Below are 9,187 nucleotides of genomic sequence, written 5' to 3'. Positions count from 1 at the left end.
TTAGCTTACTTGGTAGCTTTGAGCTTCTAGTTATGTTATTGGACTTAATCTTGGTTTAAGCTTGGGTTAACGTTTTGATGATATTAGATGTAGTTTCTTTTGCATGGAGATGTTATTTTGGGTTAGGATTTTGTTAGAGATCATGATAAGGCCTTGGGTTTTGCTTAGAGGTGGTTTAGTGATTTTTTTTTCGTTCGAAATGGGTTTTCTGCCCAGCACCGAACCTTTGACCTTTTCCGACCAAATGTTCGATGTCTTGGCCGAACTTTAACACCTCTTTTTCTGAATGTTCGATGGCGATGCTGAACGTTCGAGCTTCTCTGTTTAAGCCTTCGATGGTCTGGCAGAAAGTCTGTTTTGAACATGTTTAGGTCTAGGGCTTGTTTTATCTCGGGTTTAGAACTAACGATATGTCTTTTCTCAGTATTCAAGGTTGTGGAGCCTCAAAAGGATTTTATGCAGGAGCCTTACGACACAATTGAGTACAAACTCATATGAATAATTGTCGTTATTTTTTTCGCATTGTATGACTATATTATGTGTACCAAACATGCATCTTTACAAGTCTCATGAAATACATTTTGATCTACTATGAACTCTATTTTATGAAAACATGTATTGTTTAAACAAGATAATGAACATGGTGAGATTTGTAAAAGCATGCATGTCAAAGACGGATAAGACTAATTGCTTCGTATGATATGGTATACCGGTACGCGCGGGATAAGGACTATGGGCTTACTATACATGTTAACTATATGGTCAAATGTGTGTGTGTTATATGAGCCTTGGATCTAATGGTTATTCGTGAGCAACGCAACAATGTTTGATTAGTTAGTTACTACAGGACAAACATCATTAGTAGCGTTGGCCACCTGAGGTTGGACTCGGTCGGGTTGCTAGTGATGGAAGATAGCGTACAATATTTGAGGCACCAGTATTTTATTACTAGTCCCCCGGGATAGTGCTAACCCTACTAAGAATGGGTAAAATTGGGTAGACCATTCGGTTTGGACTATGACATAATTCTTATGCTACAACATATACTATATCTATATTGCATCCACGACAAACTGTCACCTCATAATGCTGCATGTGATTTATAAACAACTGAGTAACCATTTAATGATGAGTATATCATGTGCATTTATACTCACTAAGTCGCCGGACTTATTCTTGTATTCTTTTCCTATTTTCCTCCCATACGTACATCTGTGTTGTTATAGATAGTTTAGTAGAACATGAATACCGTGAAGCATCCGGTTATTGTGGAGGACTTGATCTGGGTGATGTTTGAAAACTTATTATGAGATTAGGTGGGTGATCATGGTAAGTAGTACTTTTGGGTAATGTTGTAGACTTAAGTGTTTTAATGCATGCTTGTATATTAAGGTATAGTATGGATCCCTTGTAACGATGATATGTATAGTATAATTTCAGCTATTGTGATGATTCTTGGTAGATGCTCTAGTTGTAATGATTAATGTTGATAGAATCTTAATGTTTCCGCTGCTTAGTATCCTTTTTTGAGGAGTAGATATCTTTGAGTCTTGTTCGTCGTAGGATAAGGCTAGGAGACAAACCATGAAGTTAATTATCAATTAATTAATTGTGGGGGCGTTACACTCTTCCCCAAGAGTAATGCACGATCAAGAAAGAAATATTTTCTCTAAGCTTTGCTTCAAAGAGAAGATCTAATGGAGGAATTGTATCCTCAATTATTTGAAGATCTTAAAGCTTTTCAAGAACTTCAAGATTATCAAGGGGTTTTTCAAGAACATCATGAAGAATATCAAGAAATTCTTCAAGAACAAGAAGAACATGAAGAACGCAAAGAAGGTGAAGAACAAGAAGGGATGAACGTTGATTCATACTACGAGTTTGTAGACATGCTAGAACCACATTGCTTAGCCCCACACCTCTTCAAGAACGGATGCATAATCCTACGCCCCAATGCCTAGGAAAGACCGAAGTTATATATAAATAGGATTTGACTTATATGTTTGTTTAAATATAAAGTAAATTTTTTAAATATTATGCAATCGATCCCAACAAGAACAACATTAAAATCACCTCCTTCTCTCTCTAAGTTTTGGGGTGGAAGAAGTGCATGGGGGTGAATGAGGTATGAACGATCGTGAGGGGTGAATTTATAGAGTTGGTGAAGTGTATAAGGTTGGTTGATGTGGCTAATATGTTAAATTTGCTTTTCAAGCTGCATCGAATGTTTGGTGTACTACCTTTGAATGTTGGTTTACTGTTTTACTTACAGTTCTAGGATTTTACTTGAACATTCCAAGGAATCCTCGAATGTTCGAGTCTAGGGTTCATCGAACGTTCGACCATGGTTGAAAAATTTATGAAATGATTAAGGTTTTTTTGAATTATAAGTGATTTTATAAAATAGGAGTTCACAAAACACCCATGAAATTTCACAAGTTTTGACATTATCCCCATATGTTTAAAAACTCTCAATTTAAGGTATCGAACTTTAAATTTTTTGCAATGCACCCCCCTCCATTAGTATTTTCCATTATATATCGTCAAAATTTTCAAAATACCCTATGAAAAATACTAACAGAATTTTGATTCTTTTGTAGCTGAATTAAAGCCAATGACACTATCACTTTAATTCTCTACCTCTTTATCCTTGAGTAACTAATTTTATTTATTATTCTTATATTAGTGAAAACATTTTCACCATGTACATCAATATTTTGGTATTCCTTACCAAAATGTCCTAATCAGGGAGTGAGAATAATTCAATACATAAAATCTATCTCAAAGAGAAATTTCTTATCATTTGAATAAAGAACTTGAATTTCTTCTTGAGAAAATGTATTCTCACAATGTTACATGTGATCACCCAACGCACCAAGAAATTTGACAGTAATAAATGTCTCACTCCTAAATGCATCAAAGTGACCTCCACTTGATATATGAAGTTCCAATCCTATCAGAATTTAGAATCAATATCATAAGAAGTCTCGAGAGTTACAAAAAATCCTATTAACAGTATTTTTAAGGAAAAACAATTTACATGTTTCGTTCAGTGCATTACACCTATACATCAACCTGAAGTCTTAAAATTTGCTTGATCAAGATAAATCACCATGATTGATGTATAATAGTCTTCGCAAATAGAATGCCCAATTTCATTATTGACTACAAACAATAAAATATTTAAGGCTATAAGGTTGATCATGATCTAAGACCTTGTATGATAACCTTATCACTCACACGATAAACAATATTCAATGTAATCTACGGACTATTCACATGCACAATATAAATAACATAATAAGCATGTAAAAGGATTATATGCAATATGCTCAACTAAATAGATGAATGAATAATAGCTTTATTAATTACAAACTACAATGTCATTCTTTGATAAAACATTAAGATTTAGGGCATAATTCCCAACAAGAGTAAGAAGGTTACCTCTTTGGAAAATAGGCACATTCTCTCTCTCTAGCCTTTCTCACACCAAAAAAACCTCGAATGTATATTGTTGATCGTTCAAAGGAAACTTCGAACATTCACTCAAGCATAAATCCCAACAATCACTTCCTAACTCAACATCAACCAAACTTTATCAAAATTAGGATATGATTAACCCTAATCATATGTATATATAAGCATGTAAAAAGAGTATATGATATATGATTAATGAAATAAATCAGTGAATATCAACTAAAATGTCTTGCAATAAATTTAGATTTTAGGGCGTTATGCTCGAAGGAATGCCACCAATCCATTTAGGTGAATAAACTTTCCATCCATACTTCCTTCTATTGCAACATTAATTGTCGGAAAATTTTCAGTGATGGGATCTCTCGATGAAATCCTAGCACATTCTTAATCTAACCAATCATCAACCTTTGAAGGACTAGAATATTCCATTATTTAGGGCAAAGATAATCTTGAAAACATGATTGAAGAAACAAAAAAAAAAAAAACCTCATCGATAACGTATTTCCACCTCAGCAAAAGCGTGGTTTCCTGTCGTTGAGGCTAATATCAACTCACCCTTTTAAGAAATTGTATATTTTGTCATGGAGCACCCCCACTTGCTCCACCTTAAACAAATCTCTAATCATCCCAACAAACAGAAAAGTTCAAGCCTGCAATCACCCATGTTTCCATCTCTCTATCAAGATAACCACTCTCCCCTCACCATGCCAGGAGCGCAACGAGAAGTGAGCACCACTCCCTCTCTCTCTCGTCTGAATTCTGTGCTTTTTTGGCATGATTAATAGCTGAGCTAGATTGCATTCTTTTCAGGTCATGTGGCCTAGACTGGTAGCCAACAAAATCCTCAGGAAGAGATCATTGGCCGGAAGCAACAATTTTGTCACAGATTTTCCGAGCTATAGAGAAACCTTTCTGGAAAGTGCAAGCTCAGGCCAACCATCTCTGAGTATCTTCAATCAACAAAAGGACGTGCACAAGTAAGCAACCGCATGATGATATTAATATTAATATTAATATAAATATATATTTACTTTGTGTTTTCTCTTTCCTGTTTAGGGTTTTCGTTAGTACTTGGAACGTTGGCGGGGTTGCACCACATGATGATTTTAGTCTCGACAATTTGCTCGACACATGCAATTCTTGCTGTGACATTTATGTTTTTGGGTAATTTTACAAACTCCAAATAAAGTAAATGAGAATTTTTAAACATGTGATAATTATATTCTCTATATATTCAGGTTTCAAGAAATTGTGCCTCTAAGTGTGTCAAATGTTCTAGGATCTGAGAATAGCAAGATTTCCATGAAATGGAATTCCTTGATTAGAGAAGCTCTGAACAGGAAACTACGCTTTGATGGAAAACATGGAAAGTCAACCGAAACCAGCATTCCCCAAGACTTCCAATGTATTGTGAGTAAGCAAATGGTTGGGATATTAATATCCGTCTGGGTTCGAAGTGATCTTCGTCCATTCATTCGGCATTCAAGTGTCTCATGTGTCGGCTGTGGCGTCATGGGCTGCCTCGGAAATAAGGTACATAAATTATAAACTCTAAAACTATTTTCTCGTCATTCTAGATGAATATTATTTTCTTAAGAAAAAAAAAAAAAAAAAGCCCTTATTTCTCTCACTTAATTTTTAAAAAATAATATTCACTTAGAACCAGGAGAATATCTAGAATTTCCAATCGTATTTCCTTGCTAATTATGTCATGAATGTTCATCATCATGATCAACAACGTAGCGTTGTTTAATATATAAATGACGTTAAATGGTGTTTTTTATTTTATTTTATTTTATTTTATTTAAATTATAAATCATCACTATAGATATACAAGACTCTAGAAAACTATCTTATTATTGCCTTTTTTTCTTTTCTTTTGGAAACCTTGGATTGCAGGGTGCTGTGTCTGTCAGATTTCGGTTACATGAAACGAGCTTCTGCTTTGTGTGCAGCCATCTTGCTTCTGGTGGAAGAGAAGGGGATGAGAAGTATAGAAACTCTAATGTGGCTGAAATATTGTCCCGGACAAGTTTTCCTAGAAGCCCTTCACTTGAATTGCCTCGAAAGATTCTTGATCATGAGTATGTAATTTACGTTCTCACAACCGTCCAAACCAATTTATTAATATTTCTTTTGGTTCAAATCATGATCGCACAAGACGCCAACTATGCAATAGTTTTAGAGTTTATACAGCACTCAGTATTGCTTTCTTCCAACTTTGAATCTGTCCTTTTAACTTAACTTAATCCCCCCAAAGTCATAAAATTATTCCTTAATTAGTCGTTTTAGATGCGTAATTTATTTCCCACTTAGGTGTTCCCAAGAGGTAATTCAATCGGCTCGGGACCACCCCTCATGAAACGGAGGTTACTAGTTCGAATCCTCATTTTTCCTCTTGTGCGAATATGTCAAAATATATATATATATATATATATATATATATATATATATTTCCCACCCAGTTAGTTCCCACCCAGTTAGTTGTCGAAAGAATAATATTTAATAGAGTAATGCTAGATACTATATTTTTATTCTACAATTGTCCAACAATATTGATGTAACACTCAAAATCAACCATTGAATATTTATTTATTTATTTAACAAAGATTAATTGAAGAATTAATTGAAAGCGTCGTCACATCAACTTTATGAAATAAATGTTTGTTAGAATTATAATATCTAGCATCATATATAAGGTGTTAAAAAAGTTGCTACACCACCTTATGAAATGGGTGATTTCTAAACGGGCAAAACCACCTAGCATTATAAAAGTCCATTAATTATTTTTTTTTTAATAAAAGTTGACCTTAATTGAAGATCGAGTTTAATTATAATATGAATCCATTAAGCTAATTTGCATTAATTTGTATTCTAGAATATCTTGACGAGGTCAGCTAATTATGTTTGGTTTAGTGCAGCCGGGTTATCTTTCTTGGGGACTTGAATTATAGAATTTCCCAACCAGAAGCAACAACACGATTACTAGCAGATAGAGAAGAATGGAATGCTTTACTAGAAAATGATCAGGTATCCAAAATAGAGCAAATTTTGCATTTATAACTTCAAACTTTTCCCATCAAAATCCTAAACTGGAAAAAAAATTTCTTTGGAAATGAAGCTGAGGATGGAGCTCATGGATGGTCAAGTACTCCAAGGTTGGCATGAAGGCAGAATCAAATTTGCTCCCACTTACAAATATTATCCGAATTCTGACACCTACTATGGGGGTGTTGAAGCCAAAAAGGGTGAAAAGAGACGCCCTCCTGCATGGTAATGTTTGTATAATCTTCTCCGTAATTTAATTGAGAAAAATGTTATGGGTACCAAATCATTTACCAATACACGAATACCAAGATGATGTGAAAGATCATAATTTTCTTTCCTGCTCTTTCAGGTGTGATCGGATAATTTGGTATGGAAAGGGTTTAAAGCAGCATTTATACAGTAGAGGTGAGCTAAGGTTGTCTGATCATAGACCTGTGAATGCAATATTTACAGCAGAAGTTGGGGTTTCACAAACATTTAAAGGGTTTCAAAGTTTCTTCCGATCCGACAGGTATGAAGTTGAAGTTTCCTCCACTGATGATATTCAATATTGTAAAGGCAGATCATCAAGTTTCCAGTTGTAAAATTAAACTAATTAATCCTAGAAGGTTTTAGAAGCTTGCAGTGTCATATATATATTTTTTAATTTAAGCTGATAAATGTACAGTGAATTAGTTGGTTTCAAAATGTTCTCCATGTTTTGTTACGCTAGAGAGTGGCCTATCCAAGTCATCCTTTCTCTTTCCATGAATATAAAATTAAGGTTTGTTTTGGTCCAACCACAAGACTCCAAATTTAGTAGTAGGTCTGATGCTCCCAGCCAGGGTGTTGCATACCAATTTTATTTTTATTTTTTTGACATGTCCATACAAGGGAGGTAAAGGGGAGGGGAATTCGAATCTAATGATTTCGATCCACTTCATGAGGCGTGGTTAATTTCTAACAGATTGAACTAGCTTTTAGGGACAGTTGCATGAAGATTCAGGGCTATGGTATTAATTAAAAAGTATTTATTTTATACACGTTGATGTAGCACGTTTTAAGTGACTAAAAAAAAAAGTCATTTACAACAGTTATATTGGTTGGTTTGAAATAGATATGATAAATGGGTGTTAAAAGTAGCATTAATTATTTTTAATTAAATCCCACTTCGCATTGATTGCTACAGCTTGAAAATCAATTTGCTAGCTAGGTGCATCACAACCGTATGGTGGAAGAAATAAGACAAGAAGAAAAAGAAGAGGAGAATATTATCATAAGACAAGAAATGAGTAGTTTGAGCAGATAAACTTTTGGGGCCTTGTTAGCTATATGTGGGCAAGTGGGAGAAGGCATCATCTATAATGCAAGTAAAGTTGATCAGATGTTTATCTAATTATTTAACATATATATATAGGGTAGAAGATATTACTTTTATGCATTTGAGATCTGATCTAATTGCTACAAGTGGCTGAAAAAAAAAATTGAAGATTTTGAACATAACTCCAATTTCATCCCAGCCCACTAAAGCACGGTTGACCCTTTCACTTTCGTTGCACCAGTGTTTTTGTGAGCCAACTCAACTGATTTTGTACGATGTGTGTAGTTTTCTGGATAACTTTCCCCCTCTTTTTTTCTTTTTTTTTTTACCTTTTTTATTATTATTATTTTTTATACATGACCGCACAAGAAAGAAAAAAATGAAAGAAGATTCGATATTTAATGACCTCCATTTTATGAGGCCTACTCGCTAGTTGGTTGAGTGACCTTTTAGACATTCTGGATAATAACTTAATGGTGAAGAGAGATGATATTTCCCATAATGGTATCTATCTAGTATTTATTGGCTTTATTGGGTTGATGTGACAAGCTCCAATCAGCTATGCCATGTCAGCCTTTTTCGTAAAAAAAAAAAAAAATAGTTAAATTCAATTTACCCCTTGAAGTTTCAGGGGTCTTTGAATTCAAACCCAAATGTTTAAAAATTGGCAATGTAACCCCCTAATATTTCAAAAATTTTCAATTTAGATCCTCTGTTACTAATTTTCATCTAATTGGACGAAAATCATCCCACGTACGTCTCATGTGGGATTTTGATGCTCTCTATTCCAATTTGTCCTCATTAAAACCTATGAAATTACATAATTACCCTCAATTTCATAGGTTTTAATGAGGGTAATTACATAATTTCATATGTTTTAATGAGGACAAAATTGGAATAGAGGACATCAAAATTCCACGTGAGATGCACGTGGGATGATTTCCATCCAATTATATGAAAATTAGTAATGAAGGGTTTGAATTGAAAATTTTTGAAACATTAGAATGTACATTGCCAATTTTTAAACATTGGGATTTGAATTGAAAAACCTCTGAAACTTCAGGGAGGTAAAGTAAATTTTCCCAAAAAATAGAAAAAAAAAAAAAAAAAAAAAAGATAAAACAAAGGATCAAAATCTAAATCATGAGAACATCTCCCAAAATCATTCTGCCACATTTTTGAGCCCTAGTTCTCTCCTTTCCCCCAAATCATGCGCTACTCTCCTCCCCCACCATTGTACGCCACCACCAATTAATGTCCACTTCCAAATCGTGTGACCTTGTCCACTATTACTGTACACCACCAAGGAACATTAACATTTAAAATTGTTAGGCTTCTAGTGCTGACAAACTCAATGTAAGT

The 9,187-nt window shown here is 34.2% G+C and overlaps 1 protein-coding gene across 1 annotated transcript; it reads left to right on the top strand.

Annotated features, from left to right (window-relative positions):
- Positions 1-4,178: 4,178 nt before the first annotated feature.
- LOC132178125 (type IV inositol polyphosphate 5-phosphatase 9) lies at positions 4,179-7,109 on the top strand. Its single transcript, XM_059590579.1, has 8 exons — positions 4,179-4,202; positions 4,288-4,454; positions 4,534-4,641; positions 4,716-5,010; positions 5,377-5,561; positions 6,399-6,507; positions 6,599-6,750; positions 6,875-7,109. The coding sequence occupies exons 1-8, from the start codon at positions 4,182-4,184 to the stop codon at positions 7,107-7,109; spliced, it is 1,272 nt and encodes a 423-aa protein (XP_059446562.1). The 5' UTR covers positions 4,179-4,181.
- The last annotated feature ends 2,078 nt before the right edge of the window (positions 7,110-9,187 follow it).

The sequence above is a fragment of the Corylus avellana genome, chromosome ca4 (genome assembly GCF_901000735.1).
Source record: "Corylus avellana chromosome ca4, CavTom2PMs-1.0".
Classification (NCBI taxonomy): Eukaryota; Viridiplantae; Streptophyta; class Magnoliopsida; order Fagales; family Betulaceae; genus Corylus; species Corylus avellana.
This window is presented reverse-complemented; position numbering and strand designations above follow the sequence as displayed.

Coding starts and splice junctions, on each gene's coding strand:
- LOC132178125 (XM_059590579.1), top strand. CDS start 4,182: ATGCCAGGAGCGCAACGAGAA. Junction 4,203..4,287: donor TGCCAGGAGCGCAACGAGAA/GTGAGCACCACT, acceptor CATTCTTTTCAG/GTCATGTGGCCTAGACTGGT. Junction 5,562..6,398: donor CGAAAGATTCTTGATCATGA/GTATGTAATTTA, acceptor GGTTTAGTGCAG/CCGGGTTATCTTTCTTGGGG.